This window comes from Nanorana parkeri, unplaced genomic scaffold, assembly GCF_000935625.1.
Source record: "Nanorana parkeri isolate BGI_ZX_2015 unplaced genomic scaffold, ASM93562v1 scaffold69, whole genome shotgun sequence".
In the NCBI taxonomy this organism is placed as follows: domain Eukaryota; kingdom Metazoa; phylum Chordata; class Amphibia; order Anura; family Dicroglossidae; genus Nanorana; species Nanorana parkeri.
Genome location: NW_017306337.1, coordinates 1,324,781 through 1,341,816, shown reverse-complemented (window position 1 = coordinate 1,341,816; position 17,036 = coordinate 1,324,781). Strand labels below are relative to the sequence as shown.

At 42.4% G+C, this 17,036-nt stretch overlaps 1 protein-coding gene across 2 annotated transcripts in view; it reads left to right on the top strand.

Annotated features, from left to right (window-relative positions):
• The window catches only part of CLCN2 (chloride voltage-gated channel 2), a 147,117-nt gene that overhangs the window by 113,411 nt on the left and 16,670 nt on the right, over positions 1-17,036 (top strand). For both annotated transcript variants that reach the window (XM_018576552.1, XM_018576553.1), the window contains exons 16-19: positions 457-590; positions 5,962-6,107; positions 10,717-10,825; positions 10,906-10,976. In XM_018576552.1, coding sequence (XP_018432054.1) covers positions 457-590; positions 5,962-6,107; positions 10,717-10,825; positions 10,906-10,976 — 460 coding nt within the window. The remainder of the gene's footprint in view (positions 1-456; positions 591-5,961; positions 6,108-10,716; positions 10,826-10,905; positions 10,977-17,036) is intronic.

The window sequence follows — 17,036 nt, the reverse complement described above, 5'->3', positions numbered from 1 at the left end:
AATCACCTGTCTTTGGTATACCCCTGATCACAACAGAAGAGAATAATGAATAATTTGGTATCTCAAGTTACTAGTTTCATTACAAGTGGCTGGCTACTTATCCTGTTAGCGGTGATACTGGGCTGTGGAAGGTAGTTCACCTATGATTTGCCTGATTAGTTTGGACTTTACTGATTAGCGCAACCATCTGGTGGTTTAGAAAACATAATCTGTTGTATATAAGGAAAAGTTTGGGAAAGACTTAATATTGACATATCATCCTTAATTAAATATTTACTGACCTGAAATGGCTTTAAAGACAATACTTACAGAAATAAATAAAATGGGTTAGTATTTATAAGAGGCTATTCCAGTTACAAATCATGGTGCTCTGTGCAATCATGCAGGTCAATTAGAAACCAGTAGTATTTAACATTTCAGACAGTGTCTAGCATGCAGTTTTTTTCCCTATTCCAGGAGGTACAATGTGCGAGTTGAGGACATCATGCTGAGAAACATCCCCTTTTTGACACTGAACACCAAATATCGAGAGCTGCAGGAGCTTCTTGCAGACTGCCGAATGAAGAGTCTGGCGCTGGTGGAGACAGCAGGTAAGATAAATTGATGATGGCATAAATGAAAGGTCAGAGGACATCATTGCTCATTTTCTTCTTAATTACATCATGTACAATTACAGAAACTTCTAACTCCCACTTCCAAAGCTAATATACGCTGCAGGAATGTTTAACTATAAAAGCACAGAATAAAAGTGCTAGATTAGTGAAACTTAAGTGGTATAAAACCCATATAATTCACAGCACACTCAGTCAGTCTTCTGGCACAGGAAGGATGCATTCCAAGACTTACCGTTGGAGGTGCTGGCACATTTCTTGTCCAATGGTGACAGTGCAGCTCTCCATGCCGAAGTCCATCCCAAATACAAAGGTAAAATGGCTAATCCTGCCTTCATCCCAGAGGGAGTACAAAATGCGACACTTCGAGGACTTGCTGCATAAGAACCTTTGCTGCATTTCCTGATGGTGGCAGGATCCCCTCTGATGACTAAAATTCCCTCAATCCTCTGATCCCTATAAAGGGGGGCAGCAGTGGCGGCTGCTTTGTTGCTGCATTTGAGTTTTTTTAAACCACATCAGCCATGCCTGTCAGCTCTCAGAGACAGCACCTGAAGCACATGATTTCTTATAACATTTGATTTAGGGCTGATGTAGACACTGTCAGAATTGTAGACTATTGGGTGACCAGGCTGCACCACTGTCCAAAGCTTGTGCTGGAGCTTCTGGCTTGCCATACAGCCAGTATGCGGTCTGAGAGGGCCTTCAGAGTAGCAGGGGGTTTGCACATATATAGTGTGAAGAGGACACAAACAAAACTGTTTTTTTTTTATGCGCCCTCTTCACACTATATACAGTATGTGTTGTGGTGTGCAGAAAAACACAGTTTAATGGGCATAGAATGAACAAGGCCATACTTTGTTGTTTTGATGCTGAAACAAGGGCATGGATACTTTTATAGGCACTGTATGTCTACATAATATAAACATACAGTTTTACAATTGTTTATCAACATTTGTAGTCATTTTAAAATGTATTAGTTTTAGCAGTATATTGCTGTATTTTCGTATGTTTTGGAAAGACCTGGTGGATGGGGGGAGTATATGTAATAAACACCCAGATACAAGTCTTTACTGAATTAGGACATGGTTAATATACATTTTTCCCTGGTAAATGGTCTGATATTTGTGGTGAACATTTGCAACGTCAGTCTTGGCTCAATAGAAAGTTTTTTAAATCTTAAGTTTTGTTATGCTAAATTCAAATTTTTTTTGCATGTTTCTGTTAAGAAATGCAAAAGTTCATATTTATCTTTAGCATGTGTGTATCATTTTCAGTTATTTGTTTTGTTACCATTAAAGACCTTATAATGTATGATAGCATTGGTGTTGAATGAGCTTATGAAAACATTTTCCATTCACTTTTTACCAGTTTTGTCTGCATTATTTTCCCCTTGGTTTTTTTTTCCATAATTTTTTAACCTCTCTATTTTTACAGATGTCACTGTTACCTTTTTAAGGGTTTTGTTTTATTAGCAAGCCATCACCCAAAGACATTTTGACTAGAACAATCAGAGCTAAGATGATTCGGTATGGAAAATGAACTCTAATATCAGTGCTAGTTTAAATTGTAATACTCTCCTTACTAATAATGTGTAGGTGACAGCTCTGTGAGTACTTAAAAAAAAACAAATATTCTGCCAGTCACATCAGCCACTGTGGCTATGGAAATGCCAATCTACAAGATCACCCTCATCTCTCCTTTATCTAACTAGTTTTGTTACCGTGGCAACTGTGGATGCCTGGTCTCCACAGCAACAGAAAACAAGTGAAGTAAAATAAGAAATATATGCTCTTTATTACTTCCTACATTGTACAGCACAGCAATATGTTTGTATAGTTGGATGTAGCAGGAGTATAGCAAATGAGGAACACACCTGCTAGATGTTAGCTCTAGGAGGCAGAGAGGAGAACGATATGAATAATATAATAAAAGTACTAAATAAATGAATGTTATAAATAATTGCTGTATATGTAGAATACACCGTTATGGTGTCTGTACTATTAAACGGGTATTAAACTCTCAACGTTTTTTAGTTGAATGCATCCCAAGCAAGCAGTTTTTCATTCCCAAGTACATTTCTTGGGGGGAATTCATCAGAACTGGAGAAGACAAAATCTGGAGCAGCCGTGCATGGCAATTAATCAGCTTCTCTCTTCAGTTTGTTCAGTTAAGATTTGAAAATGAAAGAGAAGCTGATTGGTTGGATCTAGGTTGCAGAGCACCGATTCCCCAAAAATCCGAGTAGGGAACCACACGGCTTGAGTACTTTACTGCACGGTGCACTAGGGCCAGTGCGGGCACAGGGAGTGGCTTGGTGCTAGGGCTGTTTCCCTGGACATAAGGAGACTCATCCATAGTGCCAGCCAGGCACCATTTGTTATTAAATCTATGTAATAAGAGTACAGTTTTGTATTTTTATAAGGGACAATACCTTTGCCCATTTAGAATGTCTCTCCACTCTCCAGCATCCCCACTGCTTCTGCTTGGCCCTTATGTTATCTTCAGACTCGTCACGTAATTTAAACTATCGGATCTGGCATATAGTGCTATTTCAAATTTAATGTAAATTTATATAAAATGAGAACCCCCTATATTTATGAAATATGTTTGAGTACACACATTTTAGCAGATGGCACTGGTGAAAGCAGCTTCAGACACACCAGATCCCCTCGTAGTTGGACATTGAAAATAGGGGCACAGCTTTGCTTTTCCAGGCTTATGAAACCCAGGAGCAGATGCTCACCACGCTTCTCTTCTTTTTGCAGGTCAGCTTATATAAACTGTTTAGGTTGTAAACGCATGGACATTGTTTATTAGTGAGACATTGTCCAGTAATATTAGTTCACTTTGCATCAGCTCACAAATGGATGCAGTGTTAGGTATACTTGTAAAATATTTGGGATTGTCCTTGGACTTTGCAATTTTTCAAGTCCATAATATACATCTGTTGATAGGATGTACAGATTCAAGGTTCCTTGGAAGCAGTTGAGAAACAGCCAACAACAGAAAAGTTTAAGTCAAAAATAATCCTGGGTATTTCTGCATGTGTTTGCATGTGGGTTAAACAAACGCGTGCTGCTGTATTTGTTCTTTGCACTTGTAGTGGGATTTTGATATTAACACATATATTTTATATTGACATTAATTAACATATGTATTATTATTATCATGTAGCAGTTACACAACATAATCTTAGGGACCTGTAGAGTATCTCGTTTTAATAGAGATACATATTTAACACTGAACTATTCTTGCATGTTAAGGTGTAATGAAATAAATAAGTTGAAAGAACCCTTTTATTGTTCTTGGGACTTGTTCACACCAAATCCGGACCATATCTGTACGAGTTTCTGCACATGCAGTGCAGTGTGTTTTGCCGCTTTCCAGGCCATTTATTTAAAAAAAGGGCTTTCAGTGCGTTCCAGGGTATTTGCATGCATTTTTTTGTTTACATGCGTTTTGTTGCATTCCAGAGCAGAGAAAAATAGGGCATGCTGCATTTTTTCCACATGCTCTGGAACGGAACGCTGCGGTGTGAACTAGAGCCCAAAATACCATTGGAATACATTGGATGCATTTTTGATGCGTTCTGTAACTGCTCTGCTCTGCATCTGCTCCGCACTTGAAGGACCCTTAGTGTCCTTCACAGAAAACACAAGTTCACAAGCACTGCATTTTCAGCTACATAATTTTGTATAACTTTGAGCAAAGATTTAAGTAGATACATTTGACATATATCTTCATATTGGCAATGTATTGTAGAGAATAATGAGTAAGTAAAGTCTTGCATTCACATAAGGGGGAATGTATCAAAACTGGTGCAGACAGAATCTGGAGCAGTTGACCATGGCAACCAATCAGCATCTCACTTCAGTTTGCTCAGGTAAGAGTTGAAAATGAGACAGAGAAACTGATTGGTTGCAGCGCTGCTCCAGATTTTGATCAATTCCCCCCCATAGTATAATATCTATCTGCGGATGGAGAGCGCTGTGAGCGGCCGGTGTCTCTCCTCCCACACTGCTCAGCCGCCTATCACATTGCGACAGAGCGGTGTGGGGGCATAGACGGGGCTCTCCTCTCGCACCGCTCACTCAGCCTCCTGTGACAGTGTGTGTCAGAGAGGAGAGCAGGCTACAAACACTCAGTGATCACTGAGTGTTTGTAGATAATTGAGGACATGGTATGGTTGAATGAATGTGAGGTGATCTATATCCACTCCTGTTCATTCATGATTGTGTTTATAGTAAATTCTCAGATTATGAATGAACAGGAACACTCCGTATAGAGGATTCCTGTTCATTGATAACTGGGGCTGCAGAAAAAGAGATTGAGGACTCTGTGTTCTCAATCTCTTTGTCTATTTTAAAAAGGAAATAGGGTTAAACAATAAAATATTTTAAAAATTAAAATAAAAACATTTTCGGTTTCGGCCTGACAATTTGTTTAATTTTGTTTTTTACATTTCTATTTCGGTGCACCTCTAGACATCCACTGGAACTGTACCCCCCACCCCACACATATATCAGCTAAGGAACTACAAGTCCAAATATGCCATCATTGTCCCTGTACACCCGCCGCCCACACACACACACACATATCACCCAGGGAACGGCAATATCTGGTTGTTGTACAGGGGCAATGAGGGCATGCTGGGACTTGTAGTTCCCTAGCTGATATGTTATGAAGCTGTATTCTACCTGAAAGTACTACAATGCCATTTTAGAACTAAGAATAGAACATAAACTAAAACTTTTTTTCTTCTTCTAATACTCACCTGATTCCTGGATCCACCAACAAGCGCGGCCTCCCATCTCCCACGCTGTTAGAAGTTGCATACAGCGTGTGCTGGTTACTACTTAAAGCGGCGTGCGCTGTGTGCAGCTTCTGAGAAGATACGCTATTAGCATAGCGATGAAGCGGGCTGCACATTTTGCATCACTACCGCTACGCTAATAGCGTATCTTCTTAAAAGCTGCACACTGCACGCGCCGGTTTTAGTAACCAGCTGCCTCGGCCGCATAATCTGCCATAACGGAGCCTGGTGCCTTGTTCTGGTGACAGTCGGCCCGGCTCGCAGCAGGCACCCCCCGCCATCTATGCGCCCGGGGCAAACGCCCCCCCGGTTGTTACGCCACTGGAGCTCATAGAAGTTGTTTCACTATTGGACACATATTTTGAATTTTTATAAATGACCCCTTATGCTGCTAGAGAGTTTTTATCTGTACCTTTGCTCCTATGGACATTGCTATCTAGTTCTTCTACAGCATGTTGATATGAAGACTTTAAAACACTGTGAAGTGGAAGATGGTGTAATCAAATATTGATGCAGTGATTGTCTCCTTTCCAGAGTCCATGGTGTTGCTGGGCTCGATTGACTGCTCTCAGCTGGTGTCTTTGTTGAGGTTTCAGCTCAGCAGAAAGCTTCGCCTACAGCAGCTGAGAGAGAGAGAGGATGGGGGTAGAAAGGAAACCGAGAGCACTGTACGATTCCAGGTAAATGATCAACGTTTCTGTCATTTGCATGTCAGCACTGTAAAGAAATGACTGCATTTCCTTCTTCTTTTGTGTGCTGAAGAAGTGGTATGTAACAGTGAGTAGTGGAAAAAAAATCTGGTAATCAGCAGTACCCAAGTGCCACACAAGCCACCTAAGCCTCAGTATAAATTTGCGTGGTGCATAGATGTGATTAGTAATACAAGCAACTACTGCTATTATACATGATTTATATAGCGCAAACAGTTTGCACAGCGCTTTACAATATAAGGAAGACATTACAGTTACAATAAAAGACAAGACAAGATGGTAAGGAGGGCATTTACATTTGTGTAAAAAAAAAAATCTTCTTGCTGCATTTATAATGTTAGTTATTTGTGCTGAAAAAAGACAGTTGTCCATCAAACTCTCTTAAAACCTCTAACATCAGACAGTAACTGACTTTGACTGATTGTGCAATTTTATCTACAATATTTCCCTACATTCAGATTTGAACTGGGTGATGTTAATGTTGGACACAACTTATTCTTCATGAACCTATGCTGCTTCTATGTTAGATTATTCTCCTTGATGTATTTTGTATAATATACCTAAGAATACCCTTTAATAATTCACACACAATAGAAGTCAGACTTACTGGTCTATAGTTTCACATATGGATGTCCCGATGCCAGTTTTTCAGGCCCAAGTACAAGTACTTCCCCTCATGTACTTGCCAATACCAATTACCGATATTTTTTCTCAAAGGGACAGATTACTTTACATGATCCATAGTACAACTACATGTTATGTACTATGGATCATGATTTAACCTATTCATGTTAGCAGGGGAGAATTGTAACTCTATTGCTGGAGTGTAGTGGAGGTGTGTGCTGTAAATATGTACTACATATACATTACACACGTCCAGTACACTATACCAATAGATTTACAGCCAGTCCCGTCCCAGCTTCCCTCACTCACAGTTTCACTCCGATCCCTGTTGCCTCACGCCGTGCCTCTTAGTCGGCGCTGGCCAGGATCGCTGCATCGCGTCTCGGTGCTCAGCTTGTGGGAGGCGCTCACAATTCATTACATATACAGCACATACGTCCAGTACACTGCAGTAATAGAGTTACAATTATCCCCTGCTAACATGAATAGGTTAAATCATGATCCATAGTACATAATAGTACATAACATGTAGTTGTACTATGGATCATTTAACCCATTCATGTTAGCAAGGGATCATTGTAAATCTATTGCTGCAATGTACGGGACATTTGTGCTGTATACGTACAGTACATATGGAATGCACTGCAGCAATAGCTATACAATACTGCACTGCTAACATGAATGGGTTAAATGATCCGTAGTACAGGGCTACATATCATGTACTACAGATCATTTAACCCATTCATATTAGCAGGGGATAATTGTAAATCTATTGTTGCAGTGCATTCTATATGTAGTATATAGTACATGTTCATATAGAGTGCACTGCAACAATAGATTTACAATTATCCTCTGCTAACATGAATGGATTAAATGATCCATAGTACAGGGCTACATACAGATCATTTAATCCATTCATGTTAGCAGAGGATAATAGTAAATGTATTGTCTGCACTGTATTAGCAGTGTGTACTCTATATGTACTCTATATGTAGTACATATAGAGTATATACTGCTAAGGCAGTGCAGACAATACATTTACAATTATACTCTGCTTAATAGTGCTCCCCCCCAATCTGCCCTCACTCACTGTGCCAGTGTTCGAACACCGGAAAGAGCAGCGACAAGTCAGTACTGGACCGGTGGGAGGAGCTCCAGGTGGGGTTCTAATTTAGCTGGGTCAGAGGTGCCGGCCAGCTAAATTAGGACCCCACCTGGAGCTCCTCCCACCGGACCAGCGCTGACTCGCCGCTGCGGTAATTTTTTCTTTCTTACTTACCTCGCCGAGCGTCGCGTCACTGCTGCTCCGGTGGGGGGCGCTCCGAGCGGGGTCATCTGGCAGTCTCCGGTCACCTAAATTAGGACCCCGCCTGGAGCTCCGCCCACCGGAGCAGCAGTGACGCTCGGCAAGGTAAGTAAGGAAAAAAAAACATAGCGCAAGCTTCGGCGCTATGTATCGGGGCATTTTGACAAGTACAGGTACTTGTCAAAATGCCCTGTATCGGGCCTGATTCCGATGCTAGCATTGGTATCGGGACATGCCTAGTTTCACAGATCTAATAGTTTACCTTTTAATAATGGTACTACATCAGCCATGTGTGTGAGGATAATGGGTCTGGAGAACACCAAACTGTGTAAGGAGAAAGAGGAAGTTGAGTTGCACAAAGTACCTACCCCATTTCTCCAACATTTGTAATGCTGCGACAAACAATCTGATTGAAATTTTGTATTCGTAGGGCCAGGCAGAAGACTGACATTAAATTTACCCCCACACTAAAACAACCAGATCCAGTGCTTAGAGAGTCTGTAAGCCTCAAGCTATTTCTGATTAAGCCCTGCCATAAAACTGCTATTTCATAAGATCTCTACCAGAACATTCAATAGGCTCTAATGTTTCCTGGGTATATTTAGGGATCTTAAGCTCCGATCGAGAGACTTTAACGAAGCCCTATATCAAAATTACTAAAGTGTTCCTTGGTCTGGTGTTTTCTTAAAAGGTTAATAGCCATCTTAAACCTCCATTAGCAGAGACTTTTATTGCATGTCGTAATTACTCTAGGAGAGCAGTTTAACCAATACAGTGTCTGACTACTTGACCTGAAACTGTCCTTTCATACATATCGTACATGCATATTCAAACAGGGCTCTTAACTCGAGACTTATTTCCTAATGGAGATACCTTCTTAACATCTGGCTACATTTATGTATAAGAAAGTAACAATTGGTTAGGTACTAAACACCCTTATATTATGAGGTGGAGAAAGCTGATGGGACGCGGACACATTACCCCTTCTGAGGAAGTCACACTGTACATAAGATCAATATCATGTCTATCAAATCGTGATTTCATTCTGTGCAAATACTTGTGCCTTCCTACCCCAAACCCCTCAGTCCTTTTTTTTTTTTGGGACGCGGTCTGCTCAGTGACAACCTCTAGAGGGTTTACAAAAGCTGATGCCTCTCAAATTTTTTTGGAATTTTTAGAATGTTTTCTGTAAATATTTTTCTTGCAACATTTTTTTAACTTTCATTAAAACAATATTTGAAAATAGTTAAGCTAATTCTTTAATTACTGTAATTATAAATGAAAGAATCCTTGCATCTTTGAAGAAAGCTGCCACTTTTTAATCTCAATTTCATCCCTGCCTGTTTTGGCAGTGGGTGTCGCAACCATTTCTTGAAGGTCAGAATTGCTATAATCGATACTGTGAACCGTGTGTGTTTCTGTTAAAACACGTGGTAACCCAGGCCCCTGACCATGAGGATGTGGATTGTGATTAATGAGATTTACCAGATGGAGGATTTGACAGCCTGTGTACGAAATACAGAGAATCGGGTCAGGTCCACGTCCTCGTGGATGCCTTGGTTTTATTACAAGACCACCCCTGCCTACTCACAAGCAGTGGGGTCAGCCTCCCCATGTCCCTCTCAGTGATGGTTGAGGGGTTCCCTTCAATGAGAGGTGGCCTACTGCAGTGGAGGCTAGTGCATGGTTGTCTATGGTGGCTGGGGTGGGGACCCAGGGTGTCTTATCCTGTTTTCCTTTTGTTTATCTTCTCTCCTTTTCTCCTTCTTTTCCTCTTATCTACCTGCTCTGTGTCCATGAGTTACCACAATCTGGTAGGGCTCTAAAAAAAAACACATGGTCGCAGCTACTGTGTCTGTGTGTGTCTGTGTGTGTCACAAAGTCTGTGTCACCTTGTGTGTGTGTGTGTGTGTGTGTGTGTGTGTGTGTGTGTGTGTGTGTGTGTGTGTGTGTGTGTGTGTGTGAAGGATTAACTGCAGAGTTAACCAACTCCAGTGAAGATCACTCTGTCTGCTGGCACTTAGCTTGTTGTCCCTCAAGCTTAAAAATCTCTGTGCAGGGTGAGGCTGAGAGGTTCCATTGTCACACAATTCTTTTAGAACTTGGAGAAGCTGCTTTAAGTACTTTTTTCTTGCAAAGTATACCAAACCACCTCCGAACCTTCTAAACCTCTGGAGACGCCCAATTCAATGCTATGGATGCTTTTTACACAAGCAAAGTCAGAAGGGGAGAGAAATGCAATAAGAGGCTAAAAACAAAGCCATGTTTGGGGCAGGCTCCTGCATCTTGGAGATGTATGTGTGCAGATGTGATGCAGGGGTTATAATTGTGCTCAGGAGGGTGGGGAATGGTTTAGTGCACTTTGCATGAAAGCACCCTTGCTCTTTAAGATGTATGCCTGGATAAAATAAAGCGCATATTAGGTACACCTCTGCTGTACATGCACATTTCCTCATATTTTATCCTTATAAAATTAAAAGAATAGAATAATAACCGGTCGCCCTGTCAGAAATCCATGTAGGAAATACTGATTTATTGAATAAGCTTAGAAATGTGAATCTTTGTTTCTTCAGGTGTATGAAGCCATGGGGTGTAGGTATATTACATTCACACCATTCTAGAACTTTAAATATTGATATTTGTTTTCAGATTGCCACAGAGGAATCCACATTTTCTCCTCCCAAAGTCATAGAGGCAAAGAAGCCCCTGAAGCCTGCTTTAAAACGTAACCAGAGTAGCCTAACTGAATATTCCCAAGGTACTTAAGATATATGCAAGTAGGTGTGCATTCTGGCAGGGAAAGGACATTGTTTGATGTATGTTATTCTGTGTTTTCAGATGAATCTGATAATTCAGTAACTGCCTTGAAAAATATATTCTGTGCCAAAGATTTCAGGCAGGATGTAGAGGTAAGGCAACCTTTATAGAGCAGAATGACTGTCTCTTCACTTTTTACACATACTCTCATAAATATGTTATCTCACTCAGCCAATCAAATCTGCTTTTGTCTCTGTGATGTTACTTACACACTAACCATTGCTTTGCTTTTCCATTTCATTGCATTGTTACTTACCATGCAGTCCTGCCATTTGTTTTTTATGTTTTTGCTAACATAAGTCTTCCAAGACTCCTGCATCCCCTTCAAAAGTTAAGGGCAAACGGATACATCTGTGTGTGCGGGTAAGTGAGCAACTAATCTCTTCTCTGTGCTTCCATATTGCATATATGCCAGAGGTATAACAAAATATTTTTTTTCTTATTCTTAGATTAAGGGGTGCTGGTTGGTAATTAAGGTACATAGGGCTATAATGCTGCATGCTGCCTTCAGTAGATTGACAAAACAAAGCTGTATGGACAGCTGAGGATAACCTCTCCCTCCCATCATGCTCCAGTTTTTTGCTAGTGTCCTAGGAGAACAGATGTCTTGTCTGGGAAACAAAAGCAACACAGAGCGCCTCCATAGTGTAAAACTTTTAATTGATGAGTACAACACGCAAGTGAAAATGTACTTACACGAAACACAATGATCATAAGCGTAAAAGGAAACGATAAAATATAAAATCTCCAGCAGGGGAAGTCTGAGGGGATCTCCAAATCAACGTCCTCTGCTCCCGTATGTTTTTTAAAAAGGTCTACGCGTTTCAGGGGCACGCCCCCTTCATCAGAACCTGAGGTACCTTTCCTAAGTCCTGTTCTTTATTTTTAATTGATTGTATTGTCACAATTAAGTCTAAAAGAAACCCCGAATGTACATGAAATACAAAGTATCCAGCGGGTTTAGATGACAGGCTGTGCACGCTAGAGCGGCTTTAGGTTTTTTGTAGTTCGTTTTCCCCGACATCCAATAAGCTCTGTATTCTTTTCTTTTCTTCCCCTTTTTTTGTTTCCTTCGAAATCTCTTAATTAAAATAGTCCCTTGATTATATAAACACCTATTATCCAAGTTGGGATATATGTATTTATTTTTTAAACACCAAGAAATAGTAATGTTTCCAACTGAAAAGGTTAAAAATTAGTCTTTACCAACACCAGCTGTCTGCTTGTCAGACGGAAGTCAGCAAAAATCTCAATTACTGGAGATTGGCTGAAACACCTGTGTTAAAGACTAAACCTTTATGATTGGTCGTCTCCCAAATAAATAGAAGAACAGGACTTAGGAAAGTTACCTCAGGTTCTGATGAAGGGGGCGTGCCCCTGAAACGCGTAGACCTTTTTAAAAAACATACGGGAGCAGAGGACGTTGATTTGGAGATCCCCTGCTGGAGATTTTATATTTTATCGTTTCCTTTTACGCTTATGATCATTGGCTTTCGTGTAAGTACACTTTCACTTGCGTGTTGTACTCATCAATTAATAGTTTTACACTATGGAGGCGCTCTGTGTTGCTTTTGTTTCCCAGATCGATGGTCGTTGTTGACCGGTGGGAGCTGCCTCTATGGTGTACCAATGAACTTTACAGCCGGATTTCTCTGCAAACCGGGGGCGCCGGTATTGCTTTTTTCAGATGTCTTGTCTCCTCTAAGAAAAGCAACCCACTTTTTTCAGCTTTTTATCATGATACTACTTTTCTTTAATTGCTGCAGCGCCACTAGGGTTTATTTTGCAGCTTTCTGGATCATTTAATCCACCAACATAGCCTTGGAGGCCATACCCAGACCCCTCTGTGAGGAAGAAGTAAGGCCATTCTGTAATGTGTCATCAGCGCCCTGGACTCTGCTGAAGGTGCTCTTTTAGACACCCTTGGTGTAACATTGGATTTAGCCTCAAAGCATTTTAGAGTACCAGGGCCGCAGTGCACCAGTCTATTGGAACTCTGTCCTTGAAATCTATTTTGGGTATATGCCCAATGGGACGGCGAAGGCTGTTTGGATTGGACATGTCACCTGGATTCTAATCTGCTTGGTGGGGACTGCAAGGCGTCTCCGAACCACCGCTGCAGTAAATCAGGGCATTGCCTTTATGGTAGCTTGGATGTGCTTAAATTGCTTCTCAACTCCCTAAAGGGGGCATCATGTAGAGGACATCATGATGTTTAAAGATCATGTGGATAATCAGCTAGAAGCCCTTTCCAAGGCCTTATTCACCTTCACCTTGCAACCTACCATTGCTGCCATGTACATCTAGCAGACCTTGTTTCTGGTCCAAGAATATGCCCCGGGATCTCATGCCTGTGGCCCTGCTCTACTATGTTGATGGGTTGGTGGATATGATCTAATATTCAGAACGAGTCTCCTTTAGGTACATATGCGGAGAACTTTGTGACTCAAATGTTGGTCTGCAGAATATCAGTGCAAAAAATGCCTTTTGTGTATGCACCTTGGTGGTAAATGGCTCTTTGGCAAATCCCTGAAGTACTTTATCAAGGATTTCATCAGGGGAAAGAGCATCCTTTTGCACCAGCAAAAAAAAGGTTAAGCCTCAGACTGATAAACCTCAAAGGCTAAGAAGTGTTCCTTTTAGTTTCTCCCGGGCCTCCAAGCCCAAGGCAAAACCTGGTACTGGAAAAGGAAAGGTTCCAGGAGTTCTACTTAAGTTTACAGTTCTCAAAGCAAGTGGGGGCATTTGCCCAATCCTGGACTCAAAGATTCTCAAAACCTTCTTTTTGGCTATAAACATTTTGCAGGAAATCTTCAAGATCGGCCATTGCTTCCCTCCATCCAGGGCGCTTCCTGGCCCCTGTGAACATCTAAGATGCCTACTTGTATGTGCCCATCCTTATGGCACATCAATGCTTCCTGTGATTTGCAGTGGGCTCACAGCATTGCCAGTCTATGACCCTCTCTTCTGGTCTATACAGTGGACAGTGTACTAGCCCCTGTATTTACTCTCCTATGCTTTCGGATCATTGCCATAATCAGATACCTAAAGAAACTTTGGGTGAGGTAACGGTTGGCACAGACTTTGCTAATCAGTGTCCAGCTTATTGTTCAAACTCTGCAAAGGTTCAGGTGGATCCTGAACCTCGTGCTAGAACTGACTCATCACTTGATTTATCTAGGCCTATTCCTGGAAACCTCTCTGTCCCGGGTCTTCCACCCACAGGAAAAACAACAAATTCTCCTTCCATGTTTGGATGATACAGAGCCAACCAACCCTCTGCTTTTGCATGAGGGTTCTGGGCTTAATGGTAGCCTCTTTCAAAGCAGTTTCAGACTGGTGCAACTCAACATTCTGGATTGGCAGGACAAGAAGATCCAGTCTCTGGACCTTCCCTTGCACCTGACCCCCAAAACCAGGTTTGCTCAGGTGGCTCTGGAATTCTGCCCTGAAGTCAGGAAAATCCTTCCTTCCATCGGTCTGGAAGGTTCTCGCGATAAATGTCAGACTGGGAAGGAGTCCTGGACACCCTCTTGGTGCAAGGGACTTGGCCAATGAAGAAAGCATATTTTCCCAATCAACATTCTGGAACTCTGTTCCAGAATTGGTTATCCCTTTATTGCTCGACCTCTTGACTGCAACATCATCCAACCAGTTGGACAACACAATAGTGGCTTACATCAACCACCAAGGAAGAACCGTATGTCTCACAACTCAAAGAGAAGCGGACCAGATTCTAGCTTGGGTGAAACTTTGTGTTCCTTTCTTGAGTTCTTTCTAGACTCAGGAGAATGGTTACTTCACTGTTTTGCCAGTGTCCAATCTCCTAAAGGCTGCACCATAACTTTATGTACCTGAACTACCATGCTGCTATCTCACATGGGACCGCTGGATGTTGATGACCTAGCTTCCAGGCTCAACAACAAACTCTTCTCTTCTCAGTGGATACACTGGTGACTTTGTGGAATCCGTTCAACCTAATCTACCCCTTGCCTCCTTTTAAAACTCCTTCCTCGCCTGCTCTGCAGGATGGACATAACAGGCATTCTGGCTTAATGCACAGAAATGTCCCAAGTAGATGTGGTTCTTGGACCTCATCAGACTCTGCAGGTTATCCCAGATTGCTCGGATCTTCCATCCAAAGGACCCGTTTAGCATCCTGCTTCTCGGTCGGTCTCTTGCTTGAACAGGCTGTCTGTTGGAGTCCAAGTCCTGAGAGATAGAAGATATAGTGGATTCAGATCTCAAGTCCTGAGAGATCTGAATCCACTATAGCAACACTCCTGAAAGATAGAAAGTCGACTTCTTGTAGAGTCCACAATCTCACCTATAAAGCATACTTCTCATTGTGCAAAGCAAGGAATTTAAGTATGTACTCCTGTCTTTTCTCCAGTCTGGCTTTGAATACCATCAAGGGTCAAATCTTGGCCCTTACAATTCTCTTTCAAACATCACTTGCCTCTCCCTCCTTAGTAAAAATACTTTGCACAGGGATCATGCATATTTTTTCCCTCTACATTCCCCAGTGACTTCAAGGGATCTCAGCCTAATTCCCTTGGTTTTCCATCAACCACTCTTTAAACCTATCGGTGATATTCCCTGTAAACTCCTCGTTACCATCACTACGGCAAGTTTCTGAGTTGGCGGCCTTATCCTGTAAATAACTCTTTCTTGTGCTTCACAAAGTCTTGAGGCCTGAGGTCTATTTTCTCTCCTAGGTGATTTCTTTCTTCAACCTTAACCCAGACATTGTTCTTCCATCTCTGTGCCGTGCTCTGTGGCATCCTAGGGAGATATACCTCCATTGTCTGGATGTAGTATGTGTCACACTTAGTTTCCTTTAAGAAAACTGACTCCCCAGGCGCAAATGAAGGTTCAGAGACTGGATCTTCTTGTCCCTGTAGGGGACTGTCTGCTTCTCGCTCCACTATCTCCAGGTTAATTTGGCAGCTCATCATTCAAGCCTATAGGATTAAGGTTCCGCCTTTCCCTGTCAAGGCGTACTCTACTAGGTCTGTGAGTGTTGTACAGGCTTTTCGGCATCAGACATCTGTTTCTCTGTTCTGCAAGGGTTCCCACCTTGTATTCTGTTCACATGTTTATTGTGGTGTTTGCTATGTTGCCCACCCTTCAGTTGGATGTCACTAGGTACCGGAGTTACCATCCTGTATCCCTTAAAGGAGAACTATGGGGTCAGTGTTTTTCCCCATAGTTCTCCTTGGGGTAACGGGAGGACACAAACTAGCGTCCTCCCGTTACCCTAAGCTCAGTATACCGCGAGCTACAGCTCGCGGTATATTGAGACGCCGCACCTGGAGCGGATCCCGACTTAGATGACGGGATCCGCCCAGCTGCGTGAGTGACAGCTGGCTCTGCCTATCTAGAGGCAGAGCCAGCTGTACCCTCCCCCGTCCGTTCCGCCAGTCAGCGCTGGCAGATCGGAGCGGGGAGAGGGGAATCCAGCCCCTCCCCCTGTCACGGCAGAGAGCCGTGACAGGATCGAGAGGTGAGGGAACCCGGTATGTGTTCTCTCACCTCCCGATCTACTGAGCCGACCTGTGACAGTCTCATTGTCACAGGTCGGCTTAGAACTATGAGGTGAGTGGAAATCACTCATGTCATAGTTCTCCTTTTAATGTATGATTAAGAAATTAGGAGTTTTGACATACTGTGTTCTCTGTGTTGCAGTGTTCTCAATACAGCATAGTCTGTTTTCGATTCGTGTTTTTGGGTCTTCTGTTTTCATAACTGTCATGTGTGGGGAAAAAACAGGGTTATTCACAAAGGAGCCGCAGGATCTAGCTGTAGCTTCGGCTGATCCTTCGGCCGCCGGAGCCCTCAGTCGAACCGAAGGCCTGCTGTACGGGCTATTCACAATAGCCCGTACAGCAGCCAAGTGCCTTAGCCAAACGCATATGCTTCGGCTGGACTGTGTCGCAGCCAAAGCAGGGATTGCTTCCCCAACCACTCTCCCCCGTAAGTGACAACACCTTGGCGGAGCCAGCCGTTTTTTTTTATTTGTTCGGGACCTGCAAGACAACTCTGGCAGGTGCTGGCCAAATGTAAACAGTAGGGCGGATCTAGCGACGATGTCACCGCTAGCTCCGCCCAATTGTTTATATTTTGCCAGCATCTGTCAGAATCTTCATTCC